This window comes from Dama dama, chromosome 4, assembly GCF_033118175.1.
Source record: "Dama dama isolate Ldn47 chromosome 4, ASM3311817v1, whole genome shotgun sequence".
NCBI lineage: Eukaryota > Metazoa > Chordata > Mammalia > Artiodactyla > Cervidae > Dama > Dama dama.
The window spans coordinates 10,822,176-10,841,577 of record NC_083684.1 but is presented as its reverse complement, the minus strand read 5'-3'; the positions used below and the strand labels follow the sequence as shown (position 1 = coordinate 10,841,577).

At 43.8% G+C, this 19,402-nt stretch overlaps 1 protein-coding gene across 1 annotated transcript in view; it reads left to right on the top strand.

Moving 5' to 3' along the window:
* ADAMTS18 (ADAM metallopeptidase with thrombospondin type 1 motif 18) overlaps positions 1-19,402 on the top strand; it is a 140,373-nt gene that overhangs the window by 74,301 nt on the left and 46,670 nt on the right. Inside the window, exons 8-10 of the mRNA XM_061134047.1 lie at positions 1,127-1,280; positions 9,479-9,574; positions 12,578-12,726. Of these exons, the coding sequence (XP_060990030.1) occupies positions 1,127-1,280; positions 9,479-9,574; positions 12,578-12,726 (399 nt within the window). The remainder of the gene's footprint in view (positions 1-1,126; positions 1,281-9,478; positions 9,575-12,577; positions 12,727-19,402) is intronic.

Here is a 19,402-nt window from a genome sequence, read left to right as displayed (position 1 = left end):
AGTCATACACACAGGCAAGGATGATTCAGTGGAAGGATGTCAAACCAAATGATGCCCCAAAGAACAGTGAAATATTGACAAAGTTTTTGCTATGAGACTTTGTCACACAGGAGATTTTCTTATTGGTTTTCAATTTATGGTCTGGGGCCTAAAGTTACCTTTCCTATCTCATGTGAGAATGAAATAAAGATGATAAATCAAGGTCAACTTAGTATAAATGTAATTTCTTGCTATAAATTGAATGTCATGAATACGATATAGTTAAATTCTTTTGGCTGATGATGACAATAAGAACAACAAAAGCTAACTTTGAATGCTTCCTGTGCTGTGTTGAGCGTGTTACTTTGTCTTGCTTGATCTGTGAACACCTCTTACGGAAGTCAGGTTATGTTAGGAATCAGATACGTAGGAGTTGGTTACATTGGCTTGGTTGACTAGGACCCCCCATCTGTCTGACTCCAAAGTCATGTGTAACCACCATGCTGTTTTATCTCTCACTGATACCCTAGTTTAATTATTTAAGTAAGTGGAGATAAGGTGCCTGAAAATCCATCCCATTTGGACTGTGTTTTTTTCCAACACATCCCAGCTCAGTATACCTCAGGGAGATTGTTCTTCTTTGTTCCCAATGTATCCTTTCCCCTGATTTCTTTCAAAAACCTTATTCATTTGTTGCTCATAAAGATTAATGGAGGTAAAAACGTATCTTTGACCACACCCCATTACGTTTTTTAAAAAAAAAACCACAGCATGACTCAACTTTGTAGAGACAGGTAATTGTCTCTAGTTTATTTTGTGACTTTAGTACTCACCACAGAGCAGGCACTCAGTAAAAATTTGTTGAATATTGTTGAATGAGACTGTTAGGGAAAGTTGACTTTTCCCATCTCCTCACAGGTCAAGCTTAACCAATGACATAACTATAACTTCCAGCCCCATGTAAACACTTTATGGTCCTGTAAATTTCATTTTCTCAGATAGGACAGGACTCACTCTTAGTTTTAAGCACGTGCCTATTTCTTTGCCATGTTACATTTTTCTTTGCATGAATGCATTCAGAAGTATAGTGTTCTGTGTGGCTAGATCACAGATAAACATGGCAACTAATAAGGATGTATTTTTGCAGCACACCTCAGGCTGGGTGTCTGGTGGATGAGCCCAAGCAAACAGGACAGTATAAATACCCGGACAAACTACCAGGACAGATTTACGATGCCGACACACAGTGCAAGTGGCAGTTTGGAGCCAAAGCCAAGTTATGCAGCCTTGGTTTTGTGAAGGTATGTTTGCTTGTGATTTCAAACTTACATTAAGATTCTATCCTGTGTCTGTGTACCTAACAGAAGTATAAACATTTGGTTTGCTCAGGCCAAGGGTTAGAGTCTGGGTTACCTCTGAAATGTCATTTGTTTGGCGTGATAATTAAGTGGCAATTTTACTGTCAATGAATTATCCAGACTTATCCCCCGCAGACCATGCCTGGTTTAAATACCAAATTCCTCCTCTGTAGACGACGATTTTTATCACAAGCAGTAAATCTAGATACAATGGCTTCCACCTAATGTGCGTCATTGTTTTTGTTCATTTCGTTGTGTTCCATATTTTATTTTTTAATGAATTAACTTAATTGGAGGATAGTTACTTTACAATATTGTGATGGTTTTTACCATACATCAGCATGAGTCAGCCACAGGTATACATGTGTCCCCCACCCTGAACACCCCTCCTACTTCCCTGCCACCCTATCCCTCTGGGTTGTCCCAAAGCACCAGCTTTGGGTGCCTTGCTTCACGCACAGAACTTGCACTGGTCTTCTATTTTACGTATGGTAATGTACATGTTTCAATGTTATTCTCCTAAATCATCCTACCCTTGCCTTTAATGTAATTCATATTAGACCATCACCCCTTCAAAATGCGTATGTATACCTTTTACAGTAATATGAACACAATCTTTAGCAGCTAACTTCTTTTGGTATGTAAAAATTCAAGGCATATCTTGAGTAATTTTAAAAAGAGTTTTGTGTCAAGTCTTTCTTTCAAGGAACACTTACCTGTTTTGTAAATAAGTTTGATTTGTATCATTTTTTTTTTAGATTCTGCATATAAGTGATATCATATGATATTTGTCTTTCTCTGGCTTACTTCACTTAGTATGATAAACTTCCCAGGTGGTACAGTGTTAAAGAATCTGCCTACCAAATGCAGGAGACCCAAGAGACATGGGTTCAGTCCCTGGGTCAGAAAGATCCCCTGGAGTAGGAAATGGCAATCCACTCTCGTATTCTTGCCTGGAGAATCGCCATGGGCAGAGGAGCCTGGCCGGCTGCAGTCCATGGGGTCACACAGAGCCAGACATGACGTAGCGACTAAGCGCAGCACAGTACATGATAATCTCTGGGCCCATCTGTGTTGTTACAGATGGCACTATTCCAGTCTTTTTATGGCCAGGTAATATTCCATTATGTGTCACACACCACGTCTTCTTTGTCCATTCATCTTTGCTGCACGCCTGAAGCTAACACAGCAGTGTTAATCAACCATGAAGGTGAAAGTCACTCAGTCATGTCCGACTCTTTATTACCCCATGTTCTGTAGCCTCCCAGGCTCCTCTGTCCTTGCAGTTCTCTGGGCCAGAATACTGGCGTGGGTAGCCGTTCTCTTCTTTAGGGGATCTTCCCAACCCAAGGATCGAACCCAGGTCTCCCACGTTGCAGGCGGATTCTTTACCAGCTGAGCCACCGCAGAAGCCCAAGAATACTGGAGTGGGTAGCCTATCCCTTCTCCAGGGGCTCTTCCTGACCCAGGAATTGAATCAGGGTGTTAATTAACTATACACCAATATAAAATTTAAAATCAAAAAAAGGAAGACTTATCTTTTTATGAAAAAGATACATGGGAAAAAGCAAAAGTCCAGGAGGTAGAAATGAGAGAAACATTCTTCTAATTGGTCAACAGCCATGCCACTGACCATCTCAATGTTACTAAAAAGTAGAATCATTTTTAAGTTGGTTGCTTCCTAGTATCCAAAGAGAAAGGTGGAAATCCGAGGTGTCTGGAGACCTGGAAATTATGGAGATTTGTATTCCCATCTCTGTGTCTGTTCCCTCTCCTCCTCTTTCCTCCCTCTTCCTTTTCTTTACCACCGTTCCCACCATCAGCACCACCACCCGTCACCCTGTAGCGATTGCTAAGCAAGCTTCTGCTCCACGTGCGGCGTTCCACTTAGAGACACATTTCACTTTTCCTCAACCTTCACAAAAGCCTTTTGAAGGGAGAATTATCACCTACTTTTTAAGTGGGACTCAGAGAATTCCATTTGCCCAAAGTCACACACCTTTTAAATGGTGGAGGTTAAACAAATCTCCTCACCCATACTGATGAGTACGGGTGAGCTTCCTCCTCATTAGGTAATACCAGTGTTTCCTGAACTTCACAGTAACATTCAGTCCTTAAAAACTGCTTTTATTAGTTGTGCCATATCTCTGTATGATGACTCACTTGTTGCTTTTTTATGAATAAACTCACTTGAAAAAAAAAAAAAAAGAAGTCCAGTCCTAAGAAATAATAACCCCCAATCACTGGTTTGATATGGGATTACATGTGTTTCTAATGCAATTTAAGTGCATAACTATTAGAAAAATTTATGCATACACCATTCACATTTTTTTGGTATATCCTCCACAGTGTGTGGATCTTAATTTGGCAAACATTAGTCTATCATTTGTATAAATTAACAAATTCACAATTGCTTCTAACTGAGGTGAGGCTTTTGGCAGAAAAAAGTAGCCATTCTTTTCTTGGAAAAAGTTTATCTGCTAACTTTGTCTCTTGTCATTCCATTCTTAAAGGTATGCTAGCTTCCTCCTTTGCTAATCATATATGCAGCACTAAATATGCAACAAATGCACGATTGGTAATGACTTTGATTTTCCTTAGAAATATAAAGTAAGCTAAAACGACTATTGGGAATTCTTTGGTGGTTCAATGGTTAGAGCTCTTCACTTTCACTGCCAAGGGTGTGGATTCAATCCTTGACTGGGGAACTAAGATCCTGAAAGTCACACTGTGCAGCCAAAACAAACAAACAAAAAAAATGACTGTCATTACTTGAGTATCATATATTCAACAAGCATTTGTCAGATGCCTGTGCAGAGTTTAAACAACTATCCTGAAGTTATAGATCTTTCTCTGGAACCAAACCATATTTTTGAAAGATATTGTTTCAGTGCAATGGTGTTTCCTAGGAAGTGGTGCAGAGGGACATAGAAGTTCTAGACTAAAAGACTGCAGAAATTGAAGAAAGGCACAGAAATAGGGATGTCTGGAAGGGTTGGAAGATTTGATATGCAAATATCAAATCATTGTGTTGTATGTGTGCTCAGTTGGGTCTGACTGTGACACCCTGGACTATAGCCTGCCAGGCTCCTCTGTCCATGGAATTCTCCAGACAAGAATACTAGAGTAGGTTGCCATTTCCTTCTCCAGGGGATCTTCCCAACCCAGGGATTGAACCCACGTCTCTTGTGTCTCCTGCACTGGCAGGCAGATTCCTTATCACTAGCTCCACCTGGGAATCCCACATGTCAGTTATTCTTTGTGGCTGTTCAGTCACTCAGTTGTGTCCGACTCTTTGCAACACCACGGACTGCAGCACGCCAGGCATCCCTGTCCTTCACCATCTCCTGGAGCTTGCTCAAACTCATCTCCATTGAGTTGATGATGCCATCCAACCATCTCATCCTCTGTCATCCCCTTCACCTCCTGCCTTCAGTCTTTGCTACCATGAGGGTCTTTTCTAGTGAGTTAGCTCTTCGCATCAGGTGGCCAAAGTATTTAACCTTCAGCTTCAGCATCAGTCCTTCTAATGAATATTCAGGATTTATTTCCCTTAGGATTGACTGGTTTGATCTCCTTGCAGTCCAGGAGACTCTCAAGAGTCTTCTCCAACACCACAATTCAAAAGCATCAATTCTTTGGTGATCAGCTTTCTTTATAGTCCAACTCTCACATCCATACATGACTACTGGAAAAACCGTAGCTTTGACTAGACGGACCTTTGTTGGCAAAGTAATGTCTCTGCTTTGTAATATGCTGTCTAGGTTGGTCACAGCTTTTCTTCCAAGGAGCTAGTGTCTTTTAATTTCATGGCTGCAATCACCATCTTCAGTGATTTGGGGACCCAAGAAAAGAAAGTCTGTCAGTGTTTCCACGTCTATTTGCCATGAAGTGGTATGTCAGTTATACCCCCAGTAAAAAGTATTTTTAAAAAAATTTGACATTGAGAGGAATAAAGAGAAACTTTCTAGTATCTAAATCACAGCTACTTTGTAATCTACTAAATTTACTACTTCACATTTCAACTTCTAGTAACTCTCCCACGGACTTAGACGCCAACTATATTGATGATCCTGTAAGTTTTCAGACATTTCCTGCTTCCATGTCCACAAGTCTTTGTGTGCTTTCCATCCTGAAATGCTGCATGGCCATGAGGACAAATATCTCTCATTTTTTATTATTATTGTTAAAGATTCAGCTCAAATATTACCTCCCTTTTCCCCCCAAGGAAACTTAACCTCCACTTTCCCTGAGCTCTATTTTCACCCTTTATGTCACCTTCATAGACTCGTGGTACTAATATTCTAATTGTCTATGTGTATCTCTTGCCTCAGTAGACAGAGAATGTCTGCAATGCCTGACATGTACCTGATGTATTAACAGATACCCAGTAATTACTTATTGGATTTACAATGATAATCAAAGCCCACATATTTCTTGTGGCCGTTGCACATAGCATGGGGGATCTTAGTTCCCTGAACAGGGATTGAACCTGTGTCCTCTGTACTGGGAGCACGAAATGTTAACCCCTGAACTACCAGGGAAGTCCAATCAAAGCCCACGTATTGTTAGCATTCCCATTTTCAGAACATGGAAGATTTTGCCTCCATCTCTTTCTCATCACTCCTCAAGGAAGCAGGAGTGGCTTCTCTTGGAGAAAGAGAGGAGCCAAAGATGACTCTGGGGTTTGGAGCTTGTGCAGCTAATAAGATAGGGTATCATAAGTGAGCTGTGGAAGGCTGAACATGGAACAGATTTGGGGGGACAGCTGGGGAACTGTGTTTTGGCTGTGTTAAATTTGAGATGCTTGATGAAGTTGGATTTGCAGAGACCTTTAACCTTTGCACATCTCATACTTCCCTTGAAGGAGCACCCAGTCATTAGAAACAGTAGGAAAAGGTGGGCACCCAGGGGCCGGACAGAATAATAGGCAGCGCTTAGACGCTTTCCTTAAAAAATCACGTCCAGGCCACATGAGACCTTTGGGGCCTCCATGGTTATTTTCTTTTTCCCTTAAATTATGACTTAAGTCTAAGGAATTATAGATAAGGAAAAGTTAGATGAATAGGCTGAAAAAATAAAAAGAGGTAAGAATAAGGAAAAAATAAGTGCAAACTCTGATTTCTGTTTCCTTTGAAAGAAAGCCTGCTCCGAGGGCTCTGGGGTCATCAGAGTGCATCGTGGGCTATAATTACGCCTGACTTCTGTGCTCCACCACAAAAGAAATGATGCGTTCTCACAGCCTGTAGTATTTCACACGCGAACCCCTGTGTTCCTGTGTTTTGCTGGATTTTCCCGGTCCCCTCGGCTGCCCCTCCTCGGCCCTGTGGCTTGGCGTTGGCTGCGGGATGGGGCTCCGTTGCATTGGTCCACAGGGGCCGTTTTGGTGGCCGCCACGTCAGCTCCGGGTGTGGGCTATGGCTTGACCTGGGCTGTGAGAGAGAAAGCGGTTTAATTCTGACAGCTTTTCTCACTGCAGCTTTGGTTCCGTGGTGACCTCCCATCCCTCCGTTTTGGTAGAGGCAGGTTTTTTCCACCTTCACTGGTCCCTCTTGGATCCAGGGTGACCCAGATGGGAACGCATGGAGATGATGGACTTCATGCATCTGGTTGGACGGCTGCCTCATGCTTTCTACTAATGTCAGTGACAGGTCCATTTCCATGGGAAACGTTTCCATGTTGTGTCTTATGAGCTGTGTTGAGATTTGGAAATACTTTGTGCAAGTGTGCTAAAGCACTTCATTCGTGTCCGACTCTTTGTGACCCCACAGACTGTAGCCCGCTAGGCTCCTCTGTCCATGGGATTCTCCAGGCAAGAATACTGGAGTGGTTTGCCATGCCCTCCTCCAGGGGATCTTCTCAACCCAGGGACCAAGGGGTCCTTCCCTTCTGTTTTTAAGAGACAGATTATACAACCCACAAGTCCAGGCTCACTGCCTCTACCTCCTGTTCCCCTATGTTTTCTCAGTCTAACGGAACACTCTTGTTGTGAAAGATTTCTAAGTATTTTCTGCCATGGTTTTCTAACCATGGAATCTCTGTTAACTGGAATGCTTGGAGAATTGGGTGCGTGGTTCATTGAATTTTCAGGGGTCCAACAAGTGACCATAAAAATCATTTTGTTTCCTCCCTCACTGTTAATGTTTTCCCCAAAATGGACCTTAGTCAATAGAATGTGGCAAATGAAACAGAATGACTCTGGTGATTCGTGATTTTGACATTCCATTTATGATGTCATTCTGAAAAGCAAGTTTACCTTTGGAGATGGAAGGAATCTGGTTCAGTCACTTTGCTTTAAAAATAGACAGTCAAGGGGTAGAGAAGTTGAGTGCTTTCTGACATCCATTGGTAGTAAATGCAGATCCAGTGCGGTGGTCAAGGACCCAGACTCTGGAATCAGGCCACTTTGAGTCCTGTCTTTGCCACTTACCAGCTTGGTGACTTGACTGCATGAAAGTGTCAGTATCTTACGCAGTTTCCTCATCTAAATGAGTTGACATAAGGCAACGGCCCCCAGTCTTTTAGGCAGCAGGGACTGGTTTCGTGGAAGACAATGTTTCCATGGAGCAGGGCAGTGGCAAGGGAGTAGTTTGAGGATGATTCAATCACATTGCATTTATCGTGCTCCTGTGAGGATCCAATGTCGCCGCTGACCTGACGGGAGGCAGAGATCAAGCCGTGATGAGCGCGGTGGGGAGGAGCTGTAAACACAGATGAGCTTCGCTCACTCACCCGCAGGTCACCTGCTATGCATCCCGGTTCCTAATAGCCCTGTACTGGTCCATGCCCTGGGGCTTGGGGGTCCCAATATAAAGAATTAGCGTCCACTACTAAATGATGTTAAGGACAGTATTCATGTACCTGTGGCCGCTGTAATAAATTTCCATGAACTGATTGAGTTAAAACAGCTCAAATGTATTTTCTTGCAGTTCTGGAGGTAGACCTCTGAAATGCATCACACTGGTCTAAAGTCAAGAGTTGGTGAGGTTGTGGTCCTTCTGGAAGCTCTAGAAGGGCAGGCATTTTCTTGTCTTCTCCAGCCTCCCAAAGCTGCTTGTATCCCTTGGTTCATGGCCACCTCCTCTCTTGTCAAAAGCCAGCAACACCTCCCTGAGGCCTCCCCACAATGCTCCTCACTAGTTCTCTTCTGGCACCCTCTTCTCTGTTTAAGGACCCTTGTGTTTACCTGGGGTCCATCTGGAAAATCTAAGACTGTCTCCATCTCAAAGGCAGTGGATTAACACCATCAATTTTATTGCAACTTTAATTCTCCTGTGCTATATAACCTAGGACAGTCACAGGTTCCTGGAACTAGGATGTGGTCGTTTGGGTGAGGGGAGGGCATCATTCTGCCTCCTACAATCCAGCTTGTTGTTTAGTCAATCAGTTGTGTCCGACTCTGTGACCCCATGAACTGTAGCCTGCCAGGCTCCTCGGTCCATAGGATTTCCCAGGCAAGAATACTGGAGTGGGTTGCCATGTCCTTCTCCCATCTTCTGCCATTTCCTTCTCAAGCAAATAAACTAGCTTGAGAGTTCATTTATTTCATAGGTCTGGTGTAAGAACGAAGTTGTCCTAATGCTTGAAAGCTCTAAAGGTCAAGAAGGCAATGGTGATGATCACTTACACTTTTATCCTTGGGAATAACCCTTCTGAGGCAAGTGCTGTTTTTATCACTTATTCATAGATGAGGAAACTGCAGTTTAAAGGGCTTCTATAGCTTGTCCACAGGTCGTGCAGTCTGGGAAATGCAGGACAAGGCTTTGGATTGGAGTTGCACTCATCTAGTCTTGGTCTGTCCTGCTTTGATGATGGTGGTGGTGATGGTGGTGGTGATGATATTGGTGATGGTGATCACGAATAGATGCTGAATCTCTTAGTTAAAAGTCTCTGAGTTAACTATTGTCACCTCCTAGTTGTTACTAAACATATACGAATATACAGATAATATAGAAATGTCCTGCTTATACATTTGCTAGGACGTTTTACTCGTTACTTTGCCACCGCTGACTTCACTTGCCTCTCCTTTCCAGATAACATCCCATTTCAGCCACCTCAAAACAGAATATGGTGTACAACAGATTTGGATATTTTCATTTTTATTGTATCATCACACTTACCAGCTCTTTCTTTCCTTTCAGGACATTTGCAAATCCCTTTGGTGCCACCGAGTGGGCCACAGGTGTGAGACCAAGTTCATGCCCGCCGCGGAAGGGACCGTTTGTGGCTTGAGTATGGTAAACTGCATACTTGCTAGTTTTTAGTTCTAGAGACTTAATAACGCAGTGGACCCAAACTATTTGTGCCGTGACCTCAGAATGAAATGCTTTGGCTGCATCTATTTTCTGACTTCGCTTTAAATTAACTAGCTATTCTTTAGCAACTCTTCTAAAACTCAATGCTAGTATAACTGATTTGGCTCCTTTTTTTTTAAGAAGGGCTTTTTCCTTCTGCCTTTGTTTTCCATTTTTAGATGGAGGCTTGGGCTCAGGTGTTTCTCTTTCAGTGAGCTGGAGGGTTTCATTGTCTGTTTACTGTTTTAAAAATTTATATTTATTTATTTGGCTATGTCAGCTTCTAGCTGTGGCCCACAAAGTCATCTCTGGGTCATGTGGGCTCTTGAATTGCAGTACACAGACTCTCTAGTGGTGGTGTTCAGACTCAGTAGTTGCAGCACGTGGGCTTAGTTGCTCCACAGCATGTGGGATCTTAGTTCCCCAATCAAGGATTGAACCCATGTCCCCTGCATTGCAAGGCAGATTCTTAACCACTGGACTACCAGGGGAGTCCCTCGACTATTTGCTTTTTAAACTTGATTCAGTATAGACAAGTCTCAGGAAGCAGATATTTCCTTTAGTAACAAAGAAAGGACTGTCCCTTCATACAACACATCTGAGACTCCCCTCCCAGGGTCATCACTGAGCTTCTGACACGCCCAATAGTGGCATTCTGTTCCTTATAGCAAATTCTCTTCAAAGATGCTGTTAGATTAGAAATACCTAAATGTTGTAATAGTTGTTGTTCAGCCACTAAGTTGTGTCCAACTCTTTTGAGACCCCATGGACTGCAGCACACCAGGCATCCCTGTCCTTCACCATCTCTCGGAGCTCGCTCAAACTCATGTCCATTGAGTAGGTGATGCCATCCAACCATCTCATCCTCTGTCGTCCCCTTCTCTTCCTGTCCTCAATCTTGCCCAGCATCAGGGTCTTTTCCATTGAGTCAGCTCTTTCTATCAAGTGACCAAAGTATTGGAGCTTCAGCATCAGTCCTTCTAGTGAATATTCAGAGTTTATTTCCTTTAGGATTGGCTGGTTTGAGCTCCTTGCTGTCCAAGGGACTCTTAAGGGTCTTCTCCAGCACCACAATTCAATAGCATCAATTCTTTGGCACTTAGCCTTCTTTATGGTCCAACTCTCACATCAGTACATGACTACTGGAAAAACCATAGCTTTCACTATATGGGCCTTTGTCAGCAGAGTGATGTCTCTGCTTTTTAACATGCTGTCTAGGTTGGTCATAAGTCCTTCCAAGGAGCAAGTGGTCTTTTAATTTCATGGCTGTAGTCACTGTCCGCAGTGATTTTGGAGCCCAAGAAAATAAAATCTGTCACTTCTTCCACTTTTTCCCCATGTATTTGCCATGAAGTGATGAGACTGGATGCCATGATCTTAGTTTTTTGAATGTTGAGTTTTAAACCAGCCTTTTCACTTACTTCCTTCATGCTCATCAAGAGGCTCTTTAGTTCCTCTTTACTTTCTGCCCTTAGAGCTTAGGCGGCTGAGTCTAACCCCAGTCTCTGCTAACTGTGTTGTTGCTAGTTGGGTAGTTTGAGCAAGTTAGTATTTCTTTGCTAAATTTCTCTCACCCAGTTATTCACTGCTATATGCTTTGTGAGAGTTGTATTAGTTGCTATGTATCAAGTTCCCCCACCCTTCTGTGGCATCCTTGTGGACCTATAAGCAACTTCATAAACTGTAGCTGCTTCTGTTATTATTGTTGGCTATTGTTATTTTGTCGCAACCACTGAGCTTAGCCCAGGAAACTCATATTCCTGGTGGGGAAGGTTCAGATTCATGCTTATGGTTGACAAAATCCTCAAATGACCCATCGTCTCCCCTTCAAAGTTCTGAGCCGTGCTATATGATATCATGCAAATTCTGAAGTGGCAACGAATCTAGGGAAAAGAAAAATGGGGGAATTCATTAACACATGGCGAGAAATTGAGAAGAAGTCCTCTCTTAACCTAGTCAAAATACAGTCGCAACCAAGCCTCACAGTCAGCAGCCACGAAGCCAAGGGTATCATGGGGAAAAGTGGAGATTTGAAAGTGAAAACCACCTCCCCTTAATTCTGTAACTGAACCCCCGCTCCTTGGTAGAACCCGGCACAATCCAAACCCCAACTCTTTGGATCTCATTGCAGCGGCTTTTAGGCAAGTGTGTAGTCATGCTAAGTCATGCAGAACTTGCTCATAATAAAAGCACCGCAGGGGGAGGAAAACCACTCCTTGGGGGCCCCCAAGGACAGAGGGAACCCGCATAACCGGACTGGGGGACAAAGGAGAATGCAGACGGAAAGATCGGCACAGAAAACAGCTCTTGAACTTGAGCAGATCGCCAGCCCAGGAGACCCCCAGAGCTAGTTCGGAAAAGACACTCGGCCCAAAGTCATCAGAGGGACCTTTCACTCAGACAGAAGGGCCAAGGGCGTTACCTGGAAGCACAGTTTGTGTGGCCTGAAAGCGTCTCAGTTTCATCAGAAATGCTCTTACAGGGATGGTCTGGAATAAAAATGTATGCGTAATTATATCTGTCTATCTGATGTGATAATCATCATGATAAATTCTGTGTTCCTGTCTGAAAAACTGATGCCCTTGGAAGGCATGAGCCCGGGGTTCTCTGCACCCCATTGTTGCAAATGTCAAGGGAGGCTCTGTGGTCACATCTGCACTGCCTCCCTGGACTCTTGGGTGGACCCTTATCTGCACATGTCACCCAGATGGCTCCCAAAGCCTGCCCTACTCAGCCCGCTGGTGACAGATGCCCTTTCCCGTGGATGTCGGCCTTTCAGAATGTATGCGGTGACCAGGGGGTACTGGCAGGAGTGGCTAGCAATGCCCTGAGAGCATCCGCAGCCTCCTGTTTGCCGCCAGACGGGGTGTTCCCACTGCCCCGCAGGTGTCTAGCCTCCGCCCGCCTTCCCAGCTGGTCGCTTAATGTCACACATTGTTTTCACAGTGGTGTCGGCAAGGCCAGTGTGTCAAGCTGGGGGAGCTGGGGCCCCGGCCCGTCCACGGCCAGTGGTCCGCCTGGTCGAAGTGGTCAGAGTGTTCCCGAACGTGTGGCGGAGGCGTCAGGTATCAGGAGAGACATTGCAACAACCCCAAGTAAGGCTCCGACAGAAAGTCTGTGTTTGTAAGATGCAAACATCTTTCAGCCTGCTCCATCTTGCCTATTTGTTTGTCTTGCTTATGCCTGTTTTTAAGGGTAGTTTTCTTCTGTCTGGTTAATAGCAATCAACGAGGGTTTTACTGTTTGTATGTAAACACTGTATGCACTTCCCTGATGGCTCAGCGGTAAAGAACCCGCCTGCCCATGCAGGAGACGCGGGTTCGATCCCTGGGTTGGGGAGATCCCCTGGAGGAGGAAACGGCAACCCACGCCGGTATTCCTGCCTGGAGAACCCCATGGACAGAGGAGCCTGGCGGCCTACAGTCCCTGCTGCTTAGTCGCTCAGTCGTGTCCAACTCTTTGCAGCCCCATGGACTGCAGCCCACCAGGCTTCCCTGTCCATGGGATTCTCCAGGCAGGAATACCGGAGTGGGTTGCCATTCCTTATTCCAGGGGATCGTCCCAACCCAGGGATCGAACCCCGGTCTCTTGTGTCTCTTGCGCTGTAGGCGGATTCTTTACCCACTGAGCCACCTGGGGGCGATAGTCCATGGGGTCGCAGAAGAGTCAGACACAGCTTATCAACTAAACAACAACAAATGCGCTGGGGGAGGTGTGCTGGGCAGAAACCGGAAAAGAGCAAAGTTTATTCTCTGTGTGACTCTGCTGATCACAGACTCCGGTAACAGCGTGGATTGCTTTTGGCGTCTCAATTAGAGCTGCGTGCCTGGGATACTGTAGAACATAGAAGCTTGGCTGGTAGATGGTATGTGAGTGCACGCGCGTGTGTGTGAGAAACTTATGACCTGGAGAAAGTATGCGGATTTTTGCCTTGCAGGAATGTACATCAACATGTGTTGACAGATATGCCTGACTTTTAAAGAGAAACCAGAAATCTGAAAAAAAATGTTGTGTGAAATTTCCCAATTTGTAAAATATCGACCTCACGTTCAATTTTCTTTAGAAAAATAAAAGGTTGGGAGGACTCATCAAATACCTCTGGGGTGAAACTGGCATGTGGGCACCCTCTGATCTGGTGGCCTTGAGATTCTGAGCTGTTGTCTCCCTGCAGTGGAGGTGGTTTCATGTTACTTTCATCGGCTCTAATTCCCGCGTGCAACATGTGTGAAATGTATGCTTCCTGCTGGGCGGTGTGATGTCAAAAGAGCTCAGGACTTGGAAACAGAAAGATCTGACTCCAAATTCTGGGTCCGCCACGTATTAATGGTGTCGCTCTGGGAAGGTTGCTTGAACTTGGAGGTTGGGTTGACGTATAAGATGAAGATGACAACACCCACTTCAGATGGTTTGAGGAGATTAAAAATAGTGTTTGTAGAGTTTCTGGCACACTGGGGAGCATCCAAGGGACATTCAGCAAAAGGCTTTGAGGTCCATGTGGTTTTTAATTATCCTCATCCTAAAATTGTGGGCTTCCCAGGGGGCTCAGTGGTAAAGAAGCCCCCTGCCAGTAGATGAGATGCAGGAGACCCGGGTTTGATCCCTGGGTCGAGATGACCCCCTGGAGGAGGAAATGGCAACCCACTCCAGTATTCTTGCCTGGGAAATCCCATGGACGGAGGAGCCTGGTGGGCTACAGTCCACGGGGTCGCAAAGAGTTGGACATGACTGAGCACAAACACACACATGTTCTAAACTTACCAGGAACACAGGTAACAGAGGGTCAGTCCTCAGAAGCAATGGGGAGAGAGAGGGCTTCCTGGTGAAATCAGACTTGAGATAAGGTGGTGGAGTGAGAAGCAAGTGATACCTTGGAAAACAGTGGATTTAACTTTCCAGCATGGCTTGGTATGGATGTTGACAACAGAGGCTGCTAAGCCCAGTACCTGAGCTTGCCCCCTAGTCCACCCCTGCCTCGCTGGGTGGCCGTGGGTGACTGACTCTCCCTGCCCTGCCCTACGTCCCTCATTTGTGAAAAATGAGATAATGGCAGGATCTGCCTCATCTGAGCTGGTTATAAGTGCTAGTATTTATAAAGTGCCTGGCACATTGTAAGCGCTGATGTTTGGTAGGTTGAGAATGTAAATAAATAATGAAACTACAGCAAAGGGAGATTTTTGAAGAGACAGATAGTCACCTGAGTCAGCATCTGAGCTGGATCAAGAGGCCAGTTTGTTCCCTAATATAAGGGAGGGTTTGGAGGTTCTTTGACCAGGGTTTGTTAGGTGGCATTTGGAATATCTCAGGCTGATGTAGGATCTCTAAGCCTTGGCACTCTTAACATTTTAGGTTGAAAACTCTCCTGTTGTGAAGGTTTGTCCTGTATGTAGCGAGGTGTTTAGTAACAGTCCTGAGCTCTACCCACTCCATGCCAGTGAAATGACTCCCCGTCCCCACTCAACTCCCAAGTCATGGCAATGAAAACATCTCCAGACGTGGCCCAGCATCCTGAGGGGCACAGTCATTCCCGGTCAAGTCTTACTGCTCTAATCAGACCCTGTAACTCACTATCATGAAAGGAAGACTGGTGATGCATTTACAGTTTAGACCAGATTATTAAAACCACCCTCCGCATACACTGAGTATAGCCTGTGTCTTGGATAGAATTGTTAGAACCATTCCATTACTTTTCATTTTTGCAGCATATTTCGTGGATCTGGTTTTCATACATCGCAACATTTTACAATCTCGATATTTTCCCAAGAAAGAGAGATTACCTAATTCAATAGCTCCGCTGGTGAAGTGCACGAATGACGCCCCTGAGATTTAAATTAAAGCCTCTCTCATATCTGTGGGATTGAGAGCTCTTATTATAACAGGACATTGTTCTTGGAAATAGCATACTATAATTTTAGAAACACCTAATACAAGAATTAATCATTTGAGTAGTTCAGTTTGGTGCAATTTTATCATCTCAAACAAGATTGAGGCTAATCAGGATTTTGGTTAATTATGCACGAAGTCACAAATAAAGCAAGTAAATGACTGGCTATTTCGAAACAGTTGAATCAGTTCTCCATTCTTAGTTCATGTTGTCGTTGTAAAGCTGGTTTTTTCCTCTTTCAAGTTACTGATGTCTTTCTTGATTCAGTTGAAACATTTGGTCTGTTCAGATCACTCAGCTTGACTATTTTCATTTTTTCATGGGAAAAGCAATGTGAGCTTTTTATTTCACATAATGATGGTTTTCCCAGAGCATATTTTGTTTCATAAAAAATGAATTATTTCTGGTTGATTCATGGATTTATCAAACTTTTCAGCTTCAGAAAGACTGGAAAGTTGTCTGGCTGTGAAAGGGCCAGGACCCAGCACCTATGGCCCTCCGTCTCTGTCCCGTGTCTGTGACAGACCCGTTCATCACAGCCCCTGTTTTCTGCTGATCTCTACTCTGCCTCAGGAACCTTCTCAGAAGACTTTTCCAGGCATTTGCTGTCAATCAAGGTAGAACAGATTCGTGAGCTGAAACCTGTTGTTTCATCTGGTGATTTTGCAAATGGGTAGCCAGCAGAGACGGAGGCGCCTGTCCTTGTTCAGGTCACCAGGCTGGACTTGGGGGAGTCCAACCAAGATCCCACTGCCTTCATCCTCACTGGGAACATTTTTTTCTGGTTCCCTGGAAGAGAGCCTAGTGAAATTCCTATACACTCTCTTCAAGAAAATGAATAATGAAAATTCAAATGGAACAATTCAAATCATGATAAGTAAACTTGCTAAAGCATCCTGTGCATGCTTAGTTGCTCAGTCATGTCTGACTCTTTGCACCCCATGGACTGTAGCCCCTCAGGCTCCTCTGTCCATGGGATTCTCCAGCCCAGAATACTGGAGAGGGTTTGCCATGCCCTCCTCAAGGGGATCTCCCCAACCCAGGGATCCAACCCAGGTCTCCCGCATTGCAGGTGGATTCTTTACCATCTGAGCCACCAGGGAAGCCCATGAATACTGAAATGAGTAGCCTATCTCTTCTCCAGGGGATCTTCCTGACCCAGGAATCAAACCCGGGTCTCCTGCATTGCAGGCAGATTCTTTACCAGCTGAGCTACCAGCGAAGGCATTCTGGAACATTCTGGAACATTCTAGAACTCTCCTAAAATATGAGTCCATTTGAGAAAGACTAACAGAAGAATCATTGAATCATATCTCTGGCCCATTTTCCAACCAGTAAATTCCAGACTCAGCAAATTATCAGTATCACCAACTGTGCTTTCAAAAAACACTGATTTCTTGATACTCCTCATCATGTATTTTTATTGAGAAAGCCTTTGGAAAAGTCCAGGAATATTTGTATATATGTGTGTGTGTGTGTATCTGTGTCTGTGTATATTTACATATGTGTGAATGATTGTATATAAATGTACATACACATATATACATGTAATATATTGTATATATACATATGTTTACATATATATACACACATTGTTGTTCAGTCACTAAGTATGTATTTTATACTTATATATACACATATAATCACATAATACATATGTAAACATGTAGTTGTACATATATAGTGTATATGTCTATATGTGTATACATATGTAAATGTATTTTATATAAATATATATGTGTGTATGTGTATATATGGAGTTAGAGTTACATATATAGATACTTCTTAAAAATAGCTTCCCCTGTGGTACATATACACCATTGAATATTACTCAGCCATTAAAAAGAATTCATTTGAATCAGTTCTAATGAGATGGATGAAACTGGAGCCCATTATACAGAGTGAAGTAAGCCAGAAAGATAAAGACCAATACAGTATACTAACGCATATATATGTAATTTAGAAAGATGGTAGCAATAACCCTATAAGCAAAACAGAAAAAGAGACAGAGATGTACAGAACAGACTTTTGGACTCTGTGGGAGAAGGCGAGGGTGGGATGTTTTGAGAGAACAGCATCAAAACATGTATATTATCAAGGGTGAAATAGATCACCAACCCAGGTTGGATGCATGAGACAAGTGCTCAGGGCTGGTGCACTGGGATGACCCAGAGGGATGGGGTGGGGAGGGAGGTGGGAGGGGGGATCGGGATGGGAATACATGTAAATCCATGGCTGATTCATGTCAATGTATGACAAAAACCACTACAACATTGTAAAGTAATTAGCCTCCAACTAATAAAAATAAATGGAAAAAAAAATAGCTTCCCAACTGCTTGTAATGATCAGCCATTACAATATATAATGATCAACCAACAATATAACCATTTGTAGTCAGGACTGACTAAATTATGCAGAAGCAAATATGGATATACTTCATAGTAGTCTAATATAAAGACAAAATCATGCACCTAGATATTGGGAGTTTTTTTGTTTTTAATCATAAAGAACTCATTGTACCAAAGGACATCATGGTAGAACTTTCTGTTAATTTATCCTAATACTCATGTTCCAAGTTGCAGGAAAAAAACGTATCTGTATTTGAAGATTTGATGGCAAAGTCCAAATCCTTGCCAGTCATTAAAAGTAGAAATCACTTTAAAATAGTTACAATTGATCGGTCCTAGCTCTGCTCCAGACTCTGCCCAAAACTCTCTCCCAGCGGTCTCTCAGGTAATCATCACAGACGTGCTAACTTGACACATCGGGAGGCTGACTAAAACCGCCTGCAGATAAGCTGGCAAGGAGCAGAGTGCGCTCCCCTCAGATCTGCTCTGCTGTCCACAGCTCCCCCCCCCGCCGAAGCGCTGGGCGTCCCCGGCCCGCCTGCCGCCAAGTAGGGCCCGCATCCTGGAGAGCCCAAATGGATGAGGTGGAGCTCTGTTCTGGCTCTTTCTAGCCATGCGACCTCCACTCAGCACATCTGAGCAGCTCCGGCCACCTTGCACTTCATCTGTCCCCGGAGGGGATGGCTGTGTGGGTTTTTGCTGGTCTTTTATTTGCCTATGCTGGGCCTTCGTTGTGGCATGTAAGGTCTTAGTTGCGGCACGCAGCCTCGGTACTGGTGCTACATGGGCTTGGTTGCCCCGCACATGTGGGATCTTAGTTCCCTGACCAGGGATCCAACCCACACCCCCTGCACTGGCAGGCGGATGCTTAACCACTGGACCACCAGGGAAGTCCCTGTTTGAGTTTTGAGGTCTTTTCCAGGTTACACGTTCTGAATTGAAGAATTCACAGGTGGTCCTCTTTCACTTTGCTGAATTTGAATAGTCTAAATGAAGCTTATTTGTAAAATCTCAGACTAGAAAGGCTTATGCTGAGACAATTTTAATTACGCACAACTTGTAAAGATGACCAGGAATAGAGAAAGGCTCTCATGTGGCACTTTAAGATTTTTCTAAATGCTTTTTCAGATAATGGTTTAAGAATTCATGGGGGATTCGATCTAGCACAATGACTGGTAAATGTTTTAGTAGTTGTTCCAGAGTGTTTTGAAATAGCTTAAAAATCTCATTCTGGCGATGTGACACTTCCCGGTTCTGTTGAATCCATTTTTGCATAGGAGGATTTGCTCAAATGTGCTGAAGCAAATCCAGAGGTGTTTTATAGCATTCCTGTGCTTCCTAAAGAGACAAGGAATTTTAATCACATACATTTATTAACTTGGATCCTTCTTCTATGTTACATGTTTGCATTGAGCTTTTGTATGAGATGATCTAGAGATGGTTTTTAGTCCATTTCATGGGAATGAAAAGAGGCAATTTCTTTGTGCCTGGAGTATGCCAAAGAGACATTATTGGTAACTTTTTTCGGTGGGCTCGACACTC